This window comes from Coregonus clupeaformis, chromosome 27 (genome assembly GCF_020615455.1).
Source record: "Coregonus clupeaformis isolate EN_2021a chromosome 27, ASM2061545v1, whole genome shotgun sequence".
Taxonomy (NCBI): domain Eukaryota; kingdom Metazoa; phylum Chordata; class Actinopteri; order Salmoniformes; family Salmonidae; genus Coregonus; species Coregonus clupeaformis.
Window position 1 is genome coordinate 32,900,548 of NC_059218.1, and position 24,423 is coordinate 32,924,970.

General features: G+C 41.9%; 3 protein-coding genes across 5 annotated transcripts in view; 1 reads left to right on the plus strand and 2 right to left on the minus strand.

Moving 5' to 3' along the window:
• brcc3 (BRCA1/BRCA2-containing complex, subunit 3) overlaps positions 1-5,882 on the minus strand; it is a 58,700-nt gene extending 52,818 nt beyond the window's left edge. Inside the window, exons 1-9 of one of the 3 annotated variants that reach the window (XM_041851123.2) lie at positions 5,659-5,882; positions 5,122-5,241; positions 4,842-4,929; positions 4,647-4,735; positions 4,500-4,555; positions 4,150-4,281; positions 2,825-2,868; positions 2,543-2,698; positions 123-843 (exon numbers count right to left, since the gene is read on the minus strand). In XM_041851123.2, coding sequence (XP_041707057.1) covers positions 2,550-2,698; positions 2,825-2,868; positions 4,150-4,281; positions 4,500-4,555; positions 4,647-4,735; positions 4,842-4,929; positions 5,122-5,241; positions 5,659-5,763 — 783 coding nt within the window. In that variant the 5' untranslated portion in view covers positions 5,764-5,882 and the 3' untranslated portion in view covers positions 123-843; positions 2,543-2,549. Of the gene's footprint in view, positions 1-122; positions 844-1,621; positions 2,699-2,824; positions 2,869-4,149; positions 4,282-4,499; positions 4,556-4,646; positions 4,736-4,841; positions 4,930-5,121; positions 5,242-5,658 lie in introns of those variants that run through there. The other 2 variants (XM_041851122.2, XM_041851120.2) reach the window with 2 other exon arrangements.
• A 313-nt stretch (positions 5,883-6,195) lies between these two features.
• On the plus strand, positions 6,196-6,897 carry cmc4 (C-x(9)-C motif containing 4 homolog (S. cerevisiae)). Its single transcript, XM_041850177.2, has 3 exons — positions 6,196-6,322; positions 6,445-6,509; positions 6,619-6,897. The coding sequence occupies exons 2-3, from the start codon at positions 6,452-6,454 to the stop codon at positions 6,762-6,764; spliced, it is 204 nt and encodes a 67-aa protein (XP_041706111.1). The 5' UTR covers positions 6,196-6,322; positions 6,445-6,451; the 3' UTR covers positions 6,765-6,897.
• A 1,737-nt stretch (positions 6,898-8,634) lies between these two features.
• On the minus strand, positions 8,635-18,424 carry LOC121541814 (FUN14 domain-containing protein 1A). The gene is made up of 5 exons (XM_041851126.1): positions 18,325-18,424; positions 11,800-11,965; positions 11,590-11,665; positions 11,254-11,382; positions 8,635-9,865 (listed from the first exon to the last, which is right to left on the minus strand). Exons 1-5 carry the CDS (start codon positions 18,341-18,343, stop codon positions 9,788-9,790), a joined length of 468 nt encoding a protein of 155 aa, XP_041707060.1. The 5' UTR covers positions 18,344-18,424; the 3' UTR covers positions 8,635-9,787.
• Positions 18,425-24,423: the final 5,999 nt, after the last annotated feature.

A 24,423-nucleotide genomic window follows, 5' to 3' on the forward strand; every position in this document is an offset into this window, starting at 1 on the left:
CACATTTCCCCAATTCACAAATGCCTATTAATACACACTTGTGTGAAATAGAACAAATAAGCACCCACTAAATTATTATTATTATTATTATTATTATAATAAAATATCCAATCTGAAAAGCATTCAACCCTCACCATCTGAGGTCAATAAAATTGAATTTATTGCTTGGAATACACCCACTGAAAGAAATGCAAATAGATGTTCCCCTCTGGATTAAATTGCAATGACAGTATTTGAATAAATCTACCACAAATTACAGCCTGGTGCACTTTTTTTTATGCTTCATTTGTGGCAATGGTAGCGTATGACACCTGAAACAGCATTCCCTTCTGTGGCACGTTAAAAAGTCATCTGAAAGGTTTAACGGAGGATGACTTTAGCCATGTATCTATTCTGAAACAATACAGTATATCACAGTTCTATATAACCTTGGCCGGGCTGAGGCAGAAGTCACCATGAATTACAGTAGGCAGCATTGGTGCAGACGCAGTTCCGGGTCAGCAGTTTTTAATAATCAACCTGTCACCCAACCTCAGTTTCCTGAGAATCATGGGTTCCCTTCCCTCCATCCCTATACTAGAGAGTCTCGGATGCACAGTGAATGATGCAGGGAATGCCATCACACATTAGCAATGCTATGATACGCAGAGAACCAGAGCATCTGTGTGTTGGGATGTTGATGAAAATGTGATTACACGAGACCAAGTGAGAATACAGCACATAATATTCACTTCAGTTATCTGGCCAGTCCAGCCTCAGTACCTTTTTAGCATGCATCTGCTGTCTTTGTTTGTATTTTTGAGATGCAGAAAGCCTTGTATCGCTGGAGGACAATGCCTCGACCTAGAGGAATAACATAGAACATTTGAAAATGATTGAGGCTGTAATGAGGATGATTATTGTTGTGATAGTGATTAGGATGACAGCCAAAGCATTTAGATTGCCAGATTTCAAGTCAGCTCTAGAGACATTACATCTAATTTTAACAAAAAATTAATACCGTCTACACCATCTGCCATACATGATGCCTTGTGCTTATGTCACTGATTTTGGGTTGGTATTACTGCTAACAGGGCCCCCTATAGTTCCTTTCACATACCAACTCTTTCACCTCACTAAAGGCTATTTCAGCATTGTGAGGTATCATTGAATAAGTCCATAATGAAGATATGTCTCTCAGGAAATTGCTCATTCTCTCTGCCTGATGTGAATGCAGCAGCACCATGACTCAGAATACTGAACCACTCCAGCAGATGGGCAGAGCTGTTCCTATAGCAACTCTCAGAGAAGGTCAGAAGACAATCTTTTTCAAAGCTAAAAAATAAAATAATCATCATTTCTATTGTACACACAAAACCAGGCCATCTGAAAATGTGGGATTTTTCTAACCAATCAACATCAAAACGTGCTGTTGGTAGATTGCAGACCTATTCCTGTACTAAAAATTAAATGTATGTAGATGTTTGAAATATGACTCTGAAGCCAGTCATATTTAAATGACTGCTCACCCAATTTGAGCTGCATATGAATGTGGTGTAGCCTAGATTTGGAACTGGTATGGCTTCAATCAACTGACACAAATATTTAAGACAGTGAGTCATCAAGAAAAAAAAAGTACGACTCGGTGGGGGGGGGCTGTTTAATCCCTCAAACAGAACCCATACAAGCATAACAAGGCACAACGATGACTATGCAATTGGCTGCTAAATAAGCTAAGATGATTCCACCAAAATACAGACATAAATTGACATGTAGACGTCGTTTAGCTAAAAATGCTGTATTAACCAAACAGAGTAATATCCCAACTCCTCCACCACCCCTCCCTCATATGAAATACTTAATTACAAACCGCCTCTCGTACTGCCATTCTAAGAGAACCAACATATTCTGAGCTTTTCTGACCAAAAGTCTCACATAGAACTCAAACTCTGCAGGAGCTGATCAGGTTAATGGTTTGGAATAGCAATACATTTCCATGAACTAACTCATGAAAACATTCATAACTACAAGCAATCAGATATATGTGTCAAAGGAGATGACTTAGAGCACAAATAAAGAAGCATGAAACATAAAATACTTGAATAAGCAAATACCTGGATATACTACGTCACATTTTAAAAATTGTCAATTCACATAGGGACATCCTTTCATGCTCAAGGTCCATTGTACCTTCCATTCAAAACATAAATATAGGTTGATGAAAATGAAAAACGCATCAAATGCTCAGTGCCAAGGAACTAAAGTGAATTTTAAAAACTACATTTTAGTCTGGGAGTGACAATGTTCTTGAAAATACAGTATAGCGTTTAGTAGTACACAGAGCATGACCTAACAGGAAAACACCCCCTAAGGTGTGTGGTGGCATTGGGAGGCAAAGACAAGTGTTCAGAGCGAAAACTTTGTTCAGATGGAGAAAGATTCAGGTAGATGGTGGTTTAAATTTCACGTCCACAGTTCAGTTAGCCATGATGAGATTCCCTTAGTCATTTGTCCTCGTGTGAGAAGGTGTATGGCACTGCAGAAACATTAGTATTTTCCTTACCTCTCCCTCACATGGTTGCCAGCTCCTGAGTTAGTCTCTCCTTCTCCAGCTGCAGCTCAATGACGCTCTGTCTGTTCTGCTCCAAACGGTCCTCCAGCCACTGCAGCAGGGGACCACTCACAGCAGACATCTGACTGCACAGGTTCTTAGTGAACACTGAAACGTACACACACACACGTCAGGTGGAGAAAGCACAGTCAAGACAGCTGCACTGTCTGTGATATTAAAATGTGCATGCTGATACAATCAAATATCAGTTGTCAACAAATACATGACACCAACCTGAACCATTGTGTATCTTCGTGATCGGATCCAGGTGAGTTAAGCTGCAAAGGAATGAAATACTTAAATTACTCCATTAACAATGAGCAATACACAATGAGCTGCCCTGAGTCCTGCATTTGCAGCATGACAATTTTGTATATTATGGTAGACAAAGGGGAAATGTGTTGTTCAGTGTGGCAGAGGCAGTTGCAGGGGGGCTCAACACACTCCAAAAAAGAGGTACCAGGGAGCGCCTCCCTCACTGGCTTCGCCCGGTCATGTGACGGGCCATAGCCCGGTGCAACCCAGGCCAGTTTAATCAAATACCTTCAATGCATCACTAGTTTCCATCTAGACTCCACCCCTTTTTATCATCTTCCTGAGGAGAACTTCCCCATTCTTTCGAACAAAACTTTAGAAGCCTGGGGTGCGTTCAGTACGACAGAACAGTGTTGAATGTTAAATAATTGAATGGAACTGTACTAAACAACCAGTTGATGAATGACATGATTATGGTGGCCCAGAGGGCAATTGTGTATGGTGTGCTGCAGGAGTTTTGCCATTTGAAAATGGTCACACCCATATTGATCAGGCCACAGCTCACCACAACCACCAAATGTACCTTAAAGGCTGTTGAAGAATGGTGTGCACCGTTTTGGGTTTCCTGGAAACCTGACGATGAATTGCATTGAATTCTACGTCAGTCAGAAATTTGCGTTTGAATGAGTACATTTTCCTCTCACAACCTCTACTAGCCAGAATGTTGAATACAATTATATTTTAATGTACTTTACCGGTTGTCCGTGCGGTTGGTCCTTTTGGCGGTAGGAATGTGAGACATATCCACAGTAAAGTATAATGATATCAACTTTTCAAAGCGCTGGTAGTGCGTTCAGATTTCTATCACCTGAAGCATGCGCACAAGAACCATGTGCACGAGCTCGGCAAATATGGATGTGTCTCGTGCATGTATTTCTTTTCTTGTGCACATGCTTCAGGTGATAGAAATCTGAATGCACTACCAGCGCTTTGAAAAGTTGATGTAATTATACTTTCCTGTGGATATATTGTCTCACATTCCTAACGCCAAAATGACCAACTGCACGGACTTGGTTAAGTACATTAAAATATAATTGTATTTAACATTCTGGCTTGTAGAGGTCGTGAGAAGAAACTTTCCTGATTCAAACGCTCATTTCTGCCCTACATAGAATTCAATGTAATTCAACATTGGGTTTCCAGGTAACGTTTTGGTGAAACATATCATTCAGTACAAACAGTCACGCAACGAAGCAAACGTTGAACCAAAATGAACGCACCCCTGGGCTTCCGAGGCTACATACCTATGAATCTTTCTGTAGGTATCCTGCTCTTCCTGGCAGAGGATTCTTGGGAGCTCCACTGCTGATTCAAGGCACACTTTCCCAATGGCCTCGTGCGGAACCACATGAATTGGGATCTCGATTCTCTCGTACCTTTATCAACACAGATCAGGGACGCAATTCAGTATTTGTGCCGATATTATTAAATGGCTTATTTTTTGTGGACAACTGCTTTGAAAAGGACTGAATCAATTGAATCTTCCTCTAATTAGTAGTCATGAGGGAGATAACACCTAATTTTGTTTAACTGAGATCTGGATAGGATATTAATTTTACTGCAAACAGTGGTTACCAAACAGGGGCACACTTACTCAGAGCCTTTCTGGGCTTGCACAGACTGGAAGCAGGTGTAGAGAACTCGACCGGTCTAAGAGAAAATAATCATTTAATTAATTCAATGCCCCTTTGTATATCAAAATAACTTTCTATATTTTAAATTGCTATCACTTAAACCCTACTTTTGTGTTCTTATCCTCAATGAAGCAGGAGAATATCAGCCCAACAAAGCCCTGGTCCATCATTTGGTACATGGCCTGTGTCCTTACATCTGTTGTAGAAAATGAATGACTCAGACACCGACTGAAACAGTTTGCCATGACAGTGAAATCTAAAGTTGTGGAATTGATGTGGTAGAGGGGTGCTCTGGTTCTTACCCACATGTGATGGCCACACAGTGATGTGGGGGTGAGAGTGGTACCAACCAACTACACGCATCGGCCGTCCAGTCATTTCAGCCAACCTGTAGCTCTTACTAAGGAAATAGATTAGCAAAATGATACAATGGCTGTGTCCTCAGGAATCCTATGAGACCTCTACCTGTCACAGTGACATTTGTGACATCCATGACACTGACGGTCACATTGATATCCTGCAAGACACCACCAGAAGACAGAGATTTAAGTTCATGAATGAGACATGTTGCACAAAGGATATCTCAGCTTCGGTAGCCGCTGAAGATAGCTGCTCAGGCGAGATTTCCACGCGATCCTTCCTCTTGTCTGAGCGTCGGAGAATAATAACAGAATGAATGTGGACGATGCGGTTGTTATCCACCTGTGTAAACAAACCAGGTGACTGAGAAAGCAGAATACTTAGCAGGGTTGCTAGTTAGAATCAATTAAATGTGTCACTCACTATACGAAGTTGGGGACATATGCCAACTGAGAATATGAATGTAACAACAAGGGATGCATGCATGTAGTCTGACTAATCAGGCAGGAATATACACAATTAATTGTATATACCAAGTGTGAGTTACAGCCTGATTAATCATACTAGAATGTATGTAGCCATCCATCTATCTATCTATCTATCTATCTATCTATCTATCTATCTGTATTGCGCTAGTAACAAGCATTTCGCTGCACCCACTATAACATCTGCTCAACGGTGTACGCGACCAATAAACTTTGATTGATTGATAAAGTTATTTAGCTAAAAGGCTAACGTTAACTAGCTAGCAAACGTTACCTCTCCGATGCAGAGTCCCATTACTTCCTCCTTCTCGGTACTTAATGCATGACTCATGCAAACCAAAAAGGCATCTGATTCGAGGTGAACTGCGCTCACTGCCATGTTATAGAACTATAACTGCCTCGTTTTAAAAAAAAAAACATAAATGATTAGCTAGCTATTTATCAAACTCCACGAGCTAGAGTTAGCTTGATAGTTAGCTACTTCCGTATCAAAACGTGTGTTACATCAATAACAGTCCGTTGTTGCAAGGCGGCGGATTTAGTCCATGGGTAAATCTCAATTATATTCTCTTCGCGGCCTCTCTCCTCGCCTCCTTCCCATTGGAGGAGAATATCAGAGGGGCGGGACCTGTGGATTTCTCAGCCAATGGATTTTGAGAAGGAGGCGAGGAGAGAGGACGCGAGGAGAATGCAATCGAGATTCTCCCCATGTGGTCCTAGCTATATTTTACCACTTAGCCCACAAAATCATACACTTTTTATACAGTCGTACGTTATCCACAAACAGAAAATACATTTATAGACATTACAAAATAATGTAATTATAATTATCTGCAATTTAATCAGCAAAGTCCATAGGGCAGCCAATCCAGTCGGATGACATTTGGTAAACACCCGGGATTCCGGGGACGTTTGTAGAGCTCTTGAAGAACAAACAGGTGTAGAATCATGACAGTTTAATATCGTAGGATAATTGCAATATGTACAGGTGGTTAATAGTTTATGCTGGTTGTCCAAGTAATCAAATATGTATATTTGCATGTCTGTGTTTTCTTGATAGTGGTAAAATGCCACAGAAAGATCCTTGTCAGAAGCAAGCATGCGCAATTCAGAAGTGTTTACAAGGTGAGGTTTTTCCACAACATTATCTATTTAAATGATTTCTAACGTGAATAACTTTTGATATATCTGATTGGGTTTCATGTATTACAAGCCCGCTGTCTTTGTCTTCCAGCAAACAAGTACATAGAGAGCAGGTGCGAGGATGTGATAAGAGCTATGCGTATGTGCTGTGAGCACGCAGGTGAGAACTCCATCTGCTGCTCAGGGTTCGCTAGGGAACAGAAGTCTTCAGAGCCTAAACGCCCAGGTGCATCCTGACCTGATTGTGGACACCGGACAACGGTCTTATTTGTGAGCTGATTGTGGACACCGGACAACGGTCTTATTTGTAAACTGTACATAATGACAATGCTTCAAATGTAATAAAGTTGTTTATAATGACAGTAAATGATCCTAGGGGAATGGAGTCCAGTGTTCAAGTACTGTAGCCAGGGGCGCAACTTTTACTGGGGACGGGAGGGACATCACTCGCCCACATTCTGAAATTGCATTTTTGAAAAATTATGTTATTCCCAGTGCTGAGCTAGTAGTGTAACTGACATTTTACGTTAGCTAATGTTTCATCCCCTCTCGAAGGAAGTCAATAAACTAGTAGCTATCACAGCCAGTTCAGCTCTAGCTAGCCTATAGCTATGTCAGGTAGCTGTATCTAACAGCTGTTGTGTGTATGGAAATGTTTTGTAGCCTTTGTTTTGTCCCATTTCAACAGAAGTACATTTGATGATGTACCATTAGCTAGCAGAGCTAGCCAAAGTTAGCTAACTTCAGCGATTATTTTTGCCTCAATCACACTAGACCTGAATGAAACGATGAAACACCGGTCAAACAATTGAAGACTGATATTCTGTTTTTTCAGCGCAATGTGAGTTATTAGTCAGTATAGCAATGTAACGTTATTGATCAGTCAGTTTCCCTAGCTATTCCCTACTTTATACACTGACACGGTATAAACAGCTCTACAGGCTTCACTGTCATGGTGCAGTCAGTACACGACACTATGCTCATCATGTCTTAGCAGGATCAGATGGTGACATGTGTCCCTGCAGGGTCAGACAGCCAGGGAAGACCAGTCTACAGAGCTCAGGGGAATTTTGCAGTGTATTATAGCAATCAGTGAATGGATACAAAGTTCCATCTTGAGTTGATGGGTAGGCTACAGTCTGGGATCTGGGAATAATGGTCATTTCAATTGTTGAACCATTGATTCTATTCATGTATAATATAATAATAATAAATAATATGCCATTTAGCAGACATAATGTATAAATGTTAAATGTAATTCTTTGTCAGGCCTCATCTGAGCAGGATCAGATGGTTGTCACTCTGGCCTTGGCCTAACACACCTGAAAACAATAATGGATGTTTCACTAAGATACTAAAGCTGAGTGGGGTGTGTTGGGTTGGGGCGCTGCAGGGCGGTGGACCCCTAGGGACAGGACGGGGCGATCCAGCTATATTGTGTGCAAGTAAAAGGAGCTCTACAATACTAGTAGGCCTATGATATGAATTATATGGAGGGTGTACTGTTTCTGTGTGTTAATGTGTAGGTGTATGTGTTTTTATACAACTTTTGTTTTCCAAACCTTTCCTTGAGACATAAAAAAAGATGGGAAGGAAGTTGTGTTGGGGAGAGAGTTGAGTTATTGACTAGACTGGTGGGGGTCGTGTGTCCAGGCGGCTCGGGCTGGCTGGGAGGTCTGGTTGAAATTTGATGTAGAGTATGTCTTAATTAATAAAGACAATCAAAAGTCTTTGTACTTTATTTGTAAGACTTGTTCATTTGTTAGGCTATTGGTTAAAGGCGCAACACAATATTGATTATTTAATTATCATTGATCTAGTTCAGTCTTATCAATCACTTACACATATTTAATAATGATCTCTTACCTAGCTTGATGACTTGGCATTTTTGCTTACTTTATGTTGTTCTAAATAGTGATGGCTAGAAGGGCCATGGGTCATATTAGATTGTGTAGAAATGCAGGAAATTAGCTTTAGGTGCCACCAAAAATGGGAGGACCCCCAGACCCCCCACCAAGTTATGCCCCTCCAACTTCTAAAACAAAGTTACGCCCCTGACTGTAGCTGTATTATCAGTGAAACTCTGGCAAACAAAATCATTCTAAAAGACAGTTCACTTTTTTATTACTTCTCCCAGAATTTTACATTTTGTTTGTAACAAAATATTGAATTTTAAACAGTGAAAAAAATACCCATTAAGCTTTTGAACTGCACATTTTACACTTTGCTAAGTACTTGGGTAAGGGTTGCATTGAGGAGAATAACAAACATTGGATAAATAATTGTAGCAAACCTGAATTTATATTAGTGCATTTCCTCATCACACGTGTTCCCTACAAAGAGCTATTGATATCTTCCAAATTGTCCATAGTCATTTGTAAGTACACTGGAATCTTTTATGCTGTGCGGCAGCTTTTGATGGTGCAACTATAATCAACACAATCTGTACTTGAAAACAAATATGACTCAGATTTCAGTCTCAAGCAGGGATTTATAAAGCCAGATGTCCAGTCTGGCTTTCTAACTCCTTGGTCTCAAGTAAGTACTTGACACGCATCCTCATCCACTGGTAAATAAGTCACTAGTGTTGGGGATGGTTAATATGCACACACCATGATTGTCCTTGAATTACACTTTGGAATTTCAATTATTTTTAGGTAAGAAAATATAACTTCTGTAATACCATTACTGCAGCCTCCTAGTCCCCTTGTACAGTACTTACTCATACATGTATTTCTGCTTGTAACTGAGACCCTTTGGTTTGAAGGAACATATAAACACACATACAACCTTGATCTTAACAATTTAGAAAATGAAGGATATTACAAAACAAATCCCACATTAGGGAAAACAAGTTAAAAGGGCTTTGCGCCAGTTCCATCTGACTGAATACATTTATATGCATCCAGATAAACCTATTTTGGTGGATTTCAAACCATCTCTCAAATAAGTACTGTCCCATACCAAAATAATGCATAGGAAAATGTCATAATAAATTAACTAGTAAGACAATGCTCCTACCAAATGTGCACAGGTCATGCATAAGCCTCAACTACAAACATAGTATTTTAAATGGCTGTTTTCAAATGGACACATGCCCATAAGCCCAAAAACACACATCAAGGCTATGAGTTACAGTTTGACATATGATATAATTGATATGTAGTCTACTTGCATATCTAGATAGCTGCTTAGGTTTAAGCTTTTTTCAGCCTTGTATTTGACACAATATTAAATAAAGACAGATTCAATTAGTAGACTTAGGAGGCCAAGCCCAGCAGAAATCCCCCAGCAAAACCTCCTGTGAGGACAATATTCTTCTTCACAAATGTCTGCACCTGAAAAAAATATATAAAAAAACACCAATGCATGGTTAAGTTGTGCAGAGTATTGATAAGCATTGTTCATAGTATGGAAGCCCGTTCTTTATGAGCTTATGAGGCCAAGCCCGGAAAAAAAAAACATTATTAAAGTTATGATTGTGCCATTATACACATTTACATTTTAGTCATTTAGCAGACGCTCTTATCCAGAGCGACTTACAGTTAGTGAGGGCATACATTTTTTCATAAAACATGATGGAACAACAAAAAAAAGAAAACGCATGTTTTTTTGTTTGTATTATATATTTTACCAGATCTAATGTGTTATATTCTCCTACATTAATTTCACATTTCCAAAAACATCAAAGTGTTTCCTTTCAAATGGTATCAAGACTATAGCTCAGCATTCAACACCATAGTACGCTCCAAACTCATCATTAAGCTCGCGGCCCTGGGTCTGAACCCCGCTCTGTGCAACTGGGTCCTGGACTTCCTGACGGGCCGCCCCCAGGTGGTGAAGGTAGGAAACAACATCTCCACTTCGCTGATCCTCAACACTGGGGCCCCACAAGGGTGCGTGCTCAGCCCCCTCCTGTACTCCCTGTTCACCCATGACTGCGTGGCCAAGCACGCCTCCAACTCAATCATCAAATTTGCAGACGACACAACAGTAGTAGGCTTGATTACCAACAATGACAAGACAGCCTACAGGGAGGAGGTGAGGGCCCTGGCAGAGTGGTGCCAGGAAAATAACCTCTCACTCAACGTCAACAAAACAAAGGAGCTGATCGTGGACTTCAGGAAACAGGAGGGAGCACGCCCCTATCCACATCGACGGGACCGAAGTGGAGAAGTTCCTTAGCGTTTAAAGACAATCTGAAATGGTCCACCCACACAGACAGTGTGGTGAAGAAGGCACAACAGCGCCTCGTCAACCTCAGGAGGCTGAATAAATTTGGCTTGGCCCCTAAGACCCTCACAAACTTTTACAGATGCACAATTGGGAGCATTCTGTCGGGCTGTATCGCCGCCTGGTACGGCAACTGCACTGTCCGCAACCGCAGGGCTCTCCAGAGGGTGGTGCGGTCTGCCCAACGCATCACCGGGGGCACACTGTCTGCCCTCCAGGACACCTACAGCACCAGATGTCACAGGAAGGCCAAAAAGATAATCAAGGATATCAACCACCCGAGCCACAGCCTGTTCATCCCGCTACCATTCGATACATAGGAACGGGCTTCCATATCTTTGACATTGTTCACTTTTATACTCTGGAGTAAAAAGGTGTGGATAGCTTCAACATCATATTTGAAACGATAGAATCACAACACCAAAAAGATCATAAGACATGAATCAGATAGGAAACATCCACCATTTTATAGTAGACCATGATGACCCCTTACCTCATCCACTTTTGTCCTGACTTCCTTACTGGGCTTTTCTGTATTCAACTTCAGCTGCTTCTTGGCCTTGTTTACGTCCCGCTCCACTCTCTTCCAGTCCACTTTGATGTATCCTGTGTGATTGGCAATCTAGAAGGAAATGAATCACACCCGCCAATAATGGCAATGTGTCTGGGGTTGTGCCATAACACACTTCCATGTGTCCTAATGTGAAACATGAGTGTCAAATATGTGTTAAATGTAGGTAAATAAGTTGGCCAGGTGTTGTTTAGAACTATGGATTTTCAAACACAAAACAAAATAAACTGATGCAGAGCATTAGAAGTCACGCCCTACCTGAAGCAAAAAGAAGCCTCCACCCACTGCTGAAGCCGCCAGCTTCCCAACTTTCTGGAACAAATACCCAGCACACCTAAGAGGAAAAACAGCTGTCAAACAGAGACCTGCCAAGTCATATAACTGGTTAAATTGTAGAACACCGCAGCAGATTCACATGGCTTTTCCGTTTATTTACTCATATTACACAATCAGGACTGATTGACTCACCAGCCAGACACTCCACCAATGGCAAGCTGCGTGGCAACATCATACTTCTCTGCTACTGGCCCAGAGTTCTTGCCAAATATTTTGTTCCACCATCTCTGTTTCTTGGCATAGTCTACCACCTCTTCACTCTTATCTAGAAGATACTCTACCACCTCCTCACTCTTATCTAGAAGAACAAATCACAATAAAAAATGTGTCAGACCCACCACCATGTAACTATCTAGTTGTAATTTGATATAGCCAATTATTTCATTGATTTCAAAGTCATATGCTTGATTGTCCATGGCTCACATGACCTTGCAGGACACTGTGAAATGCATGTTGGATGGACTCTTCTTCACCTCCAACAGTGGAAATACTGTGTGTCTTATGCTGCGTCTGATGCCAGAAAGTAGACTACACTGACCTTTACAAATCCAGGCCTCTGGACACTTCAAAATAGAGGCCTAAAATAGACCAGCCCAGAGAGACCAGATGGCCATCAGTTTCACTTTCAGTCAGACAGCCTTGTGATCAGCTCAGTAGTCAAGAGATTTGGTCTCAAGAACAAACAAACTGACCTGGCAGACACCAAATCCTTTTTGATGCATACCATAGATAGTGAAACACTTTTGTTCCGTTTTATGGAATTGGCCCTGTTTGTTTTAAGGTCAGTGCTATCCGGGATCCTTGGGACATCCCTACCCTAAAAGCCAATTTATGCTTGATCCAAAAATGTGGACGGAGGCTCCGTATGGAGGGTGTGACGCAATTGCGGAGCCTTCGGAGACATGCAGAGGCCAAAGGATAATCGATGCTTGGCTGCCATTTTACAAAAATAAAAAATAAATGTATTGCCCGCTCTACAAACGGCGATATCGGTCGCTAATACAGGACTAGTAAAGGCCCAGTGCACTACTTATATTCATATACACACACAGCACCCCTACTTCATGTGGCTATGCGGGTAGGCTGTGCTTGGGTAGGCTAGTCTACATGATGAGATTATTATGGATGACAGCAAGAATATTTTTATTTGTCAAACAGCAGTCAAGCGTCGACCATCATGTCACCAGAATAAGACCCTCGATATTTATTGCAAAGGAGCATCATAATCACCAGGTACTTTCACCACCCTCTGAAGTTCATAAATTATTTCATCTGTAGCCTAATAAACTGCATTGTTTCCCGAGTCGTAGTGGGAGGACCACACACACTCCAAGATTACTTCAATATGATGGCTATTATATCACTATTTGCGCATAAAGGAGTTTCCACCGCAATTTCTCGCAAAAAAAGATCCCACCATGTCGAACAAACAAATTATCTGTCGGCATTTATACAATTGTAACGAAACTTCCTGTTTCCATCACGGCTGTCGTGATTTTTTAAATATGGTATGACTTTACTGGCATAAAAAATGTGGATGGAAACGTGGTTAGTGATAGACCGTAAGGAAAATGGCATCCCTTGAGAGGGCAAGAACAAGATGTATGTCAGGAGAAGTGCAGTATTATCATAAGGAGACGTATACTTGGAATACAGAGGAGGAATGGAGGGAAAACGAGAGGCAAGAGGTCTAAGAGGGAGAGGGAGGAAGAGGGTGAGCTTGAATCAGTTAAAAATAGAAGGGAAAAGGGAGATTGTTTGTTAAAGAAGAATGGTAGAAAGTGTAAGCAGAGTGAGCTGAACACCGGATCGAAGACAGGAGGAGAAATGGAAGTGAGTGAGGGCGAAGTATCGGAGGGGGTAGGTGTGGTAAAGTTCTCGGAGCCAGAGGCTTGCACCGAGGGTCAGGATAAAGATGAGTCTGGTAGGAGTGAAATGTTTGGAAAAAGTGGACCCTTGCCTTTTGGCTGATCCATTTGTGGTTTCAGGGTGGGTGAAAAATCAAATCAAATCAAATTTTATTGGCCACATGCGCCGAATACAACAGGTGCAGACATTACAGTGAAATGCTTACTTACAGCCCTTAACCAACAGTGCATTTATTTTTCATAAAAAAGTAAAATAAAACAACAAAAAAGTGTTCAGAAAAAAAGAGCAGAAGTAAAATAAAATAACAGTAGGGAGGCTATATATACAGGGGGGTACCGGTGCAGAGTCAATGTGCGGGGGCACCGGCTAGTAGAGGTAGTTGAAGTAATATGTACATGTGGGTAGAGTTAAAGTGACTATGCATAAATCATTAACAGAGTAGCAGCAGCGTAAAAAGATGGGGTGGGGGGGCAGTGCAAATAGTCCGGGTAGCCATGATTAGCTGTTCAGGAGTCTTATGGCATGGTGGTAGAAGCTGTTGAGAAGTCTTTTGGACCTAGACTTGGCACTCCGGTACCGCTTGCCGTGCGGTAGCAGAGAGAACAGTCTATGACTAGGGTGGCTGGAGTCTTTGACAATTTTGAGGGCCTTCCTCTGACACCGCCTGGTATAGAGGTCCTGGATGGCAGGAAGCTTGGCCCCAGTGATATACTGGGCCGTACGCACTACCCTATGTAGTTCCTTGCGGTCGGAGGCCAAGCAGTTGCCATACCAGGCGGTGATGCAACCAGTCAGGATGCTCTCGATGGTGCAGCTGTAGAATTTTTTGAGGATCTGAGGACCCATGCCGAATCTTTTCAGTCTCCTGAGGGGGAATAGGCTTTGTCGTGCCCTCTTCACGACTGTCTTGGTGTGTTTGGACCATGATAGTTCGTTGGTGATGTGGACACCAAGGAACTTGAAGCTCTCAACCTGTTCCACTACAGCCCTGTCGATGAGAATGGGGGCGTGCTCAGTCCTCTTTTTTTTCCTGTAGTCCACAATCATCTCCTTTGTCTTGGTCACGTTGAGGGAGAGGTTGTTATCGTGGCACCACACGGCCAGGTCTCTGACCTCCTCCCTATAGGCTGTCTCATCGTTGTGGGTGATCAGGCCTACCACTGTTGTGTCGTCGGCAAACTTAATGATAGTGTTGGAGTCGTGCCTGGCCATGCAGTCATGGGTGAACAGGGAGTACAAGAGGGGACTGAGCACGCACCCCTGAGGGGCCCCCGTGTTGAGGATCAGTGTGGCAGATGTGTTGTTACCTACCCTTACCACCTGGGGGCGGCCCGTCAGGAAGTCCAGGATCCAGTTGCAGAGTGAGGTGTTTAGTCCCAGGATCCTTAGCTTAGTGATGAGCTTTGAGGGCACTATGGTGTTGAATGCTGAGCTGTAGTCAATGAATAGCATTCTCACGTAGGTGCTCCTCTTGTCCAGGTGGGAAAGGGCAGTGTAGAGTGCAATAGAGATTGCATCATCTGTGGATCTGTTGGAGCGGTATGCAAATTGGAGTGGGTCTAGGGTTTCTGGGATAATGGTGTTGATGTGAGCCATGACCAGCCTTTCAAAGCACTTCATGGCTACAGACGTCAGTGCTACGGGTCGGTAGTCATTTAGGCAGGTTATCTTAGTGTCCTTGGGCACGGGGACTATGGTGGTCTGCTTGAAACATGTTGGTATTACAGACTCAGTCAGGGACATGTTGAAAATATCAGTGAAGACACTTGCCAGTTGGTCAGCACATGCTCGGAGTACACGTCCTGGTAATCCGTCTGGCCCTGCCTTGTGAATGTTGACCTGCTTAAAAGTCTTACTCATATCGGCTACGGAGAGCGTGATCACATAGTCATCTGGAACAGCTGGTGCTCTCATGCATGCTTCAGTGTTGCTTGCCTCGAAGCGAGCATAGAAGTGGTTTAGCTCGTCTGGTAGGCTTGTGTCACTGGGAAGCTCGCGGCTGTGCTTCCCTTTGTAGTCTGTAATAGTTTTCAAGCCCTGCCACATCCGACGAGCGTCAGAGCCGGTGTAGTACGATTCAATCTTAGTCCTGTATTGACTCTTTGCCTGTTTGATGGTTCGTCAGAGGGCATAGCGGGATTTCTTATAAGCGTCCGGGTTAGAGTCCCGCTCCTTGAAAGCGGCAGCTCTACCCTTTAGCTCAGTGCGGATGTTTCCTGTAATCCATGGCTTCTGGTTGGGGTATGTACGTACGTTCACTGTGGGGACGACATCATCGATGCACTTATTGATGAAGCCAGTGACTGATGTGGTGTACTCCTCAATGCTATCTGAAGAATCCCGGAACATGTTCCAGTCTGTGCTAGCAAAACAGTCCTGTAGCTTAGCATCTGCGTCATCTGACCACTTTTTTAATAACCGAGTCACTGGTGTTTCCTGCTTTAGTTTTTGCTTATAAGCAGGAATCAGGAGGATAGAGTTATGGTCAGATTTGCCAAATGGAGGGCGAGGGAGAGCTTTGTATGCGTCTCTGTGTGTGGAGTAAAGGTGGTCTAGAGTTTTTTTTCCTCTGCTTGCACATTTAACATGCTGGTAGAAATTAGGTAGAACGGATTTAAGTTTCCCTGCATTAAAGTCCCCGGCCACTAGGAGCGCTGCCTCTGGATGAGCGTTTTCCTGTTGACTTATGGCCTTATACAGCTCATTCAGTGCAATCTTAATGCCAGCATTGGTTTGTGGTGGTAAATAGACAGCTATGAAAAATATAGATGAAAACTCTCTTGGTAAATAGTGTGGTCTACAGCTTATCATAAGATACTCTACCTCAGGCGAGCAAAACCTTGAGACTTCCTTAGTATTTGATTTTGTGCACCAGCTGTTGTTTACAAATATACACAGACCGCCACCCCTTGTCTTACCGGAGTCAGCCATTCTATCCTGCTGATGTAGCGTATAGCCCGCTAGCTGTATGTTATCCATGTTGTCGTTCAGCCACGACTCGGTGAAACATAAGATATTACAGTTTTTAATGTCCCGTTGGTAGGATAACCGTAATCTTATGTCATCCAATTTATTTTCCAATGATTGAAAATTGTCTAATAGGATTGATGGGAGCGGCAGTTTACTCGCTCGCCGTCGGATCCTTACAAGGCACCCCGACCTACGTCCACAATATCTCTGTCTCTTCCTCATGCGAATGACGGGGATTTGGGCCTTGTCGGGTGTCTGTAGGATATCCTTCGCGGCCGCCTCGTTGAAGAAAAATTATTAGTCCAATACGAGGTGAGTAATCGCTGTCCTGATATCCAGAAGCTCTTTTTGGTTATAAGAGACGATGGCAGAAACATTATGTACCAAATAAATTACAAATAACGCAGAAAAACACACATATTAGTACAATTGGTTAGAGGGCTGTAAAACGGCAGCCATCTTCTCCGGCGCCCTTGCCCCCAGAGTTGGGTGCTGTGGAATCGGTGAAGATAACCAGAAGTGGTCTGGTGATAAGTGTTTCTGTTGGTCAGAGTGAGCAGGCGCTCCGCGTTAAACGAATGGGGACAAGATGTGAATTGTTTTGCTCTCAAGAAAAGGGCGCCATTGAAAGGAGTGATTAATAGGGTAGCGGTAAATGTGAAAGTTAACCAACTGAAGGGGAAGATTCCCTGTGTTTGTGATGCTCTTCGTTTGGTGCGACGCAGACAGGATGGCGTGTGTGGTGAAACAGAAGAGACATTGTCTGAGAGGAGTGGTGTGAGTAGTAGATCTGTACCAGTACATAGGGATACGCCAACAAGTAATATATGCTTCAGTAAGATTGGATTTTTAGCGTTTATAGCAATGGTTATCAACTGTACTACAGGGATGGAATGTAAGTCGCAGAAAATGTAGGTTGTGGTGGCAGCTGTAGAGAGGTATTTGGGTGTACGAGACTTGACGTCAGAAGAGTTACAGGGTGTGGTGGTGTCCCGTCCTTTCAGGATGTTGGCCTGAGGTAGGACTATATTTGAATAGTGGAGTAGGGTGGTGGGTTTTTAGTGAGTGTAAAGTTAGATGGTAGGGTATTTGTTGATGTATTTATTTATTAGATTTTTTACAAGGGAGTTATACTCCAGTCTAGTAGGTGGCAGTAATGCACCCTTTATCGATGCCAACCGCCGTTAAACCTCATCGAAGAAGAAAACTAAGTGGTTAGTAATTCTACAAGATTGGACAAAATAAGTAGGCAGGGTCCCATAACATGGCCTTCACTATCCCCTATACGACACACCAGTCAAGTGTCATATCAGCTAAGGAAGGTGTAATGCCAAGTATTATATAACTAAGTTATTGCTGACCCAATGTGTGTCGTAGTAAATGTTGTGTAGTTAGGCTAACCAGCTACTGAACTACTAAAATTAGCTAACTACCAACCAACACAACCAGGGGCACTGGAAGCTAGCTAACTACATTTATAGCTGCGAACAACATGGATTTAGTCAGCATTTTTCAAAATAGCAGGCGTTGTGACTTGCAAACAAGGCACGCTGATGCGCATTTCACACTGAGCTCTTGCTATCTAGCTAACTAACTGCGATTGTTAGCTAGCATAACATTTTGCACATGCTAGTTAACTTTCTGAAGGACAGTGTTCAAGTGCATTAACGTAAAGAAAGGCAAACGCACGCAGTTTGCGTGACAGTATTTTTATATTTTCAATCAGATTAAAGACTCAATTTTGTGGATAGTTACCTAGATCAATCTATTTAAATTATTTATTATATTTCAAATATTTGTTGCTAGCTTGTTTCTCACCTTTCTTCTTCTCGGCCATTTTTTCTCAAGTCACTTCGTTTCAACCCGGATTTGATTCCACAGCCCATCCGAAATAACACGTGACGCAGCAGAAAACTGGCCTAGTACACAGAGGAAGAGGCGAAGCGAGAGGCCCAACTCTGTCAAAAATCTGTCTTCTCCAGCAGGTGGCGTTTAATTTCTTTGGCTCTCCAAGCGATGAGTTTTTGTATAGAGGACAATGAATGAGTGTCTAATTTGGTTAACAAAAAATGTAATGGCTTATTTGCTATGTGAGGTTTATTAGATCAAATATTAGTTTCATAATGCTTAGGTTGTTACGAGTGTACTGATATAAGTAGCACACATCCCGGCAACTTTGAGAAAAAACACTTTATATCGGAGTTGTCTCGAGATGACTATGCATATTCATGATATGAGGCTGTAGTATAGTATCTCTCCATTGAATACAGGCGGTGGACGTCAACAGCCCTCATCGAATATTCAAAAAAGTATTGAAATAATTAGATGTATCCACCAATCCAAAGAAAGGATAGGCAGAGCGAGACAGTACCATTTCGATCCCTAGTGCCTCATATGTCCTACTACCCTTATTGTGTTCATGGACTCCAAGTACTGGACAGGTGAAAACTACTCTTTGAGTTAGAATAGGCCTATTTCACAGGTATGTTTGAAAACTTTTTTGTTTTCGTTATGAATTTATCCATGGTGTGAAAGGATGGAAAAGTTATAAGGGGAAGTAGAGCAGAGGACATTGTTTAGGTTAAGGTTGCAGCTAAGTAGATTCCTCTTCTCATCTCTGTCCCTTCATCACACTGGCATGGCAGACACCATGCAGAGCTCCCTTGCAAAAGAGACATTGGTCTCAATGGGGCTCCCTTCTAAAATAAAAGTATAATAAAATCTGCACTGATCTGAAATAACTGGACAAGCCCAGTGCCTTTTAGGCAGGGTTTCCCAAACTCAGTCCTCCGGTGGTGTACGTTTTGGTTTTTGCCCTAGCACTACACAGCTGATTCAAATAATCAACTAATCATCATACTATGAATCAGCTGTGTAGTGTTAGGGCAAAAACCAAAACGTGCACCACTTGGGGTCCCGAGGACCGAGTTTGCGTTGGTGGGAAAAGTACCCAATTGTCAGACTTGAGTAAAAGTAAAGATACCTTAATAGAAAATGGCTCAAGTAAAAGTCACCCAGTAAAATACTACTTGAGTAAAAGTCTAAAAGTGTTTGTTTTTAAATATACCTAAGTGTCAAAAGTAAATGTAATTGCTAATATACTTAAGTATCAAAAGTATAAATAATTTAGAATTACTTCTATTAAGCAAACAAAACGGCACAATTTTCTTGTTTTTAAAATTTATTTATCAGTAGCCAGGGGCACCCTGCAACACTCAGACATCATTACAAATGAAGCATTTGTGTTTAGTGAGTCCGCCAGATGGTAGGGATGACCAGGAATGTTCTCTTGATAAGTGTGGGAATTAGACAATTTTCAAATTCAAAATGTTCGCATTCAAAATGTAACGAGTACTTTTGGGTGTCAGGGAAAATAATGGAGTAAAAAGTACATAATTTTCTTTAGGAATGTAGTGAAGTAAAAGGAAAAGTTGTCAAAAATATAAATAGTATAGATCAGTGGAGGCTGCTGAGGGGAGGATGGCTCATTAAAATGGCTGGAATTGAGTAAATGGAATGGCATCAAACACCTGGAAACCATGTGTTTGGTGTATTTAATACCATTCCACTGATTCCGCTCCAGTCATCACCATGAGCCCGTCCTTCCCAATTAAGGTGCCACCAACCTCCTGTGGTATAGATACCCCAAAAAACGACTTAAGTAGTACTTGAAAGTATTTTTACTTAAATATTTACACCACTGTGAGTTTGGGAAACGCTGCATTTAGGCGTCAAATCAATCAGTGCAGATGAGAGCAAAGATACAAAGAGAGGAAGCTTCTATAGATTATTGAGATGCACTTATGATAAATCCAACCATCCTCATTCCATCAAAAAAAAACCCAGAGCCATATATTATACATATTTAGACATTGTGTAGGCCTACCACTTGTACAATACTGAACAGCCAACTGAAAAATACAGCTACAGGCTACATTGAGACAGCTTTATTAACTTTTATACCAGACACCTTTTATTGTTAATATAATCCCTGATTATCATGTATGGCATGATGATGAATAAGTAGAACAAAAGTCAAATTTTTTATTCCAAGAAATAATGAACCAACCCTATACTTAGTCGAAGGTGTATTTTATTAAACAAGAATACAGTTGGTATAACGGTCCATATACAGTGGGGAAAAAAAGTATTTAGTCAGCCACCAATTGTGCAAGTTCTCCCACTTAAAAAGATGAGAGAGGCCTGTAATTTTCATCATAGGTACACGTCAACTATGACAGACAAAATTAGAAAAAAAAATCCAGAAAATCACATTGTAGGATTTTTAATGAATTTATTGGCATATGATGGTGGAAAATAAGTATTTGGTCAATAACAAAAGTTTCTCAATACTTTGTTATATACCCTTTGTTGGCAATGACACAGGTCAAACGTTTTCTGTAAGTCTTCACAAGGTTTTCACACACTGTTGCTGGTATTTTGGCCCATTCCTCCATGCAGATCTCCTCTAGAGCAGTGATGTTTTGGGGCTGTCGCTGGGCAACACAGACTTTCAACTCCCTCCAAAGATTTTCTATGGGGTTGAGATCTGGAGACTGGCTAGGCCACTCCAGGACCTTGAAATGCTTCTTACGAAGCCACTCCTTCGTTGCCCGGGCGGTGTGTTTGGGATCATTGTCATGCTGAAAGACCCAGCCACGTTTCATCTTCAATGCCCTTGCTGATGGAAGGAGGGTTTCACTCAAAATCTCACGATACATGGCCCCATTCATTCTTTCCTTTACACGGATCAGTCGTCCTGGTCCCTTTGCAGAAAAACAGCCCCAAAGCATGATGTTTCCAACCCCATGCTTCACAGTAGGTATGGTGTTCTTTGGATGCAACTCAGCATTCTTTGTCCTCCAAACATGACGAGTTGAGTTTTTACCAAAAAGTAATATTTTGGTTTCATCTGACCATATGACATTCTCCCAATCCTCTTCTGGATCATCCAAATGCACTTCAGACGGGCCTGGACATGTACTGGCTTAAGCAGGGGGACACGTCTCGCACTGCAGGATTTGAGTCCCTGGCGGCGTAGTGTGTTACTGATGGTTGGCTTTGTTACTTTGGTCCCAGCTCTCAGCAGGTCATTCACTAGGTCCCCCCGTGTGGTTCTGGGATTTTTGCTCACCGTTCTTGTGATCATTTTGACCCCACGGGGTGAGATCTTGCATGGAGCCCCAGATCGAGGGAGATTATCAGTGGTCTTGTATGTCTTCCATTTCCTAATAATTGCTCCCACAGTTGATTTCTTCAAACCAAGCTGCTTACCTGTTGCAGATTCAGTCTTCCCAGCCTGGTGCAGGTCTACAATTTTGTTTTTGGTGTCCTTTGACAGCTCTTTGGTCTTGGCCATTGTGAAGTTTGGAGTGTGACTGTTTGAGGTTGTGGACAGGTGTCTTTTATACTGATAACAAGTTCAAACAGGTGCCATTAATATAGGTAACGAGTGGAGGACAGAGGAGCCTCTTAAAGAAGAAGTTACAGGTCTGTGAGAGCCAGAAATCTTGCTTGTTTGTAGGTGACCAAATACTTATTTTCCACCATAATTTGCAAATAAATTCATTAAAAATCCTACAATGGGATTTTCTGGATTTTTTTTTCTCAATTTGTCTGTCATAGTTGACGTGTACCTATGATGAAAATTACAGGCCTCTCTCATCTTTTTAAGTGGGAGAACTTGCACAATTGGTGGCTGACTAAATACTTTTTTGCCCCACTGTACCTATTGAGGTGTTCTGTTTGGGCACATGCAGCTTATAACGTCATTACTGACCCAGTAATCAGATGTAGCTCTACTTTGATCACACAGACCTTACACTGAGTACTGGGTGAGCATTGGACATCTTGGTGTGAGTGACCCGTGTTGAGAGTCCAGATCTATCTGGAAGATCCATCTTGAAGTTGACCACAATGGAAACAAGTCTTTTGACTTTTTGGTGTATATTATCCTTGACATTTTTGGTATATCTATCTGTTGCCTGGTGTAACATTTTTATGTGTTTTAAATTGTCAAATAAAATAAAATAACGAGTGCAGGGCTGCAGCTAATTGTCCATTTAAATATGTCCAATCTTTGGACTGTGAAAATCAAACCATTCCCTTGAATAAAAATAGATACCAATACACATATTTCACCCATGTTGACCTGCCAATTTCAAGGCAAGTGTTTGCCTTATTGATTACAAACAGCCACTCCTTGACACCCATAAAGACACAAGAATAGATCATTTATTAAACCTGCATCCAGTTTTACATCTCAGTCAACTCAGCAGGGTTGGTCTTAAGCTCCATGTCACATGTTGTGTTTTACATGCTGTTTAAAAAAAACATTATGTAAAAGTGAAAGTGTCTATAACTCTGTGTAAAAGTGAAAGTGTCTATATCTCTATGTAAAAGTGAAAGTGTCTATATCTCTGTGTTTGTATGACGAAGAGGGAAATGTCCTATTCGTTATAAGCATTCATGAGTGATGTTTATGTTTATTGGCTGGTTAATGTAAACATTAAATTGACAAAATGTGACAGTTGACAGCACAACCACTACTTCCATACTGAATGTAGGTTGTCACAATCTTATCTTTCACCTTTCTACAAATCATCTACATTTTATTCTAACTATATGGAATCAAAAACTTACGCTCCATACGGTTTCATATACCAATACCATACCAATATCATGGCCAATACTCATAAACATAAGATCCAAAGAGAATAAGCCATAGCTCATTGTTTGTTTTCAAGGTTTTGTTGTAAAGTGTGATAGTCTGTTGGGCTATACAAGAAGCTGAATATATATACCTCTGCCTATATACAGTGGGGAGAACAAGTATTTGATACACTGCCGATTTTGAAGGTTTTCCTACTTACAAAGCATGTAGAGGTCTGTAATTTCTATCATAGGTACACTTCAACTGTGAGAGACGGAATCTAAAACAAAAATCCAGAAAATCACATTGTATGATTTTTAAGTAATTCATTTGCATTTTATTGCATGACATAAGTATTTGATCACCTACCAACCAGTAAGAATTCCGGCTCTCACAGACCTGTTAGTTTTTCTTTAAGAAGCCCTCCTGTTCTCCACTCATTACCTGTATTAACTGCACCTGTTTGAACTCGTTACCTGTATAAAAGACACCTGTCCACACACTCAATCAAACAGACTCCAACCTCTCCACAATGGCCAAGACCAGAGAGCTGTGTAAGGACATCAGGGATAAAATTGTAGACCTGCACAAGGCTGGGATGGGCTACAGGACAATAGGCAAGCAGCTTGGTGAGAAGGCAACAACTGTTGGCGCAATTATTAGAAAATGGAAGAAGTTCAAAATGACGGTCAATCACCCTCGGTCTGGGGCTCCATGCAAGATCTCACCTCGTGGGGCATCAATGATCATGAGGAAGGTGAGGGATCAGCCCAGAACTACATGGCAGGACCTGGTCAATGACCTGAAGAGAGCTGGGACCACAGTCTCAAAGAAAACCATTAGTAACACACTACGCCGTCATGGATTAAAATCCTGCAGTGCACGCAAGGTCCCCCTTCTCAAGCCAGCGCATGTCCAGGCCCGTCTGAAGTTTGCCAATGACCATCTGGATGATCAGGAGGAGGAATGGGAGAAGGTCATGTGGTCTGATGAGACAAAAATATAGCTTTTTGGTCTAAACTCCACTCGCTGTGTTTGGAGGAAGAAGAAGGATGAGTACAACCCCAAGAACACCATCCCAACCGTGAAGCATGGAGGTGGAAACATCATTCTTTGGGGATGCTTTTCTGCAAAGGGGACAGGACGACTGCACCGTATTGAGGGGAGGATGGATGGGGCCATGTATCGTGAGATCTTAGCCAACATCCTCCTTCCCTCAGTAAGAGCATTGAAGATGGGTCGTGGCTGGGTCTTCCAGCATGACA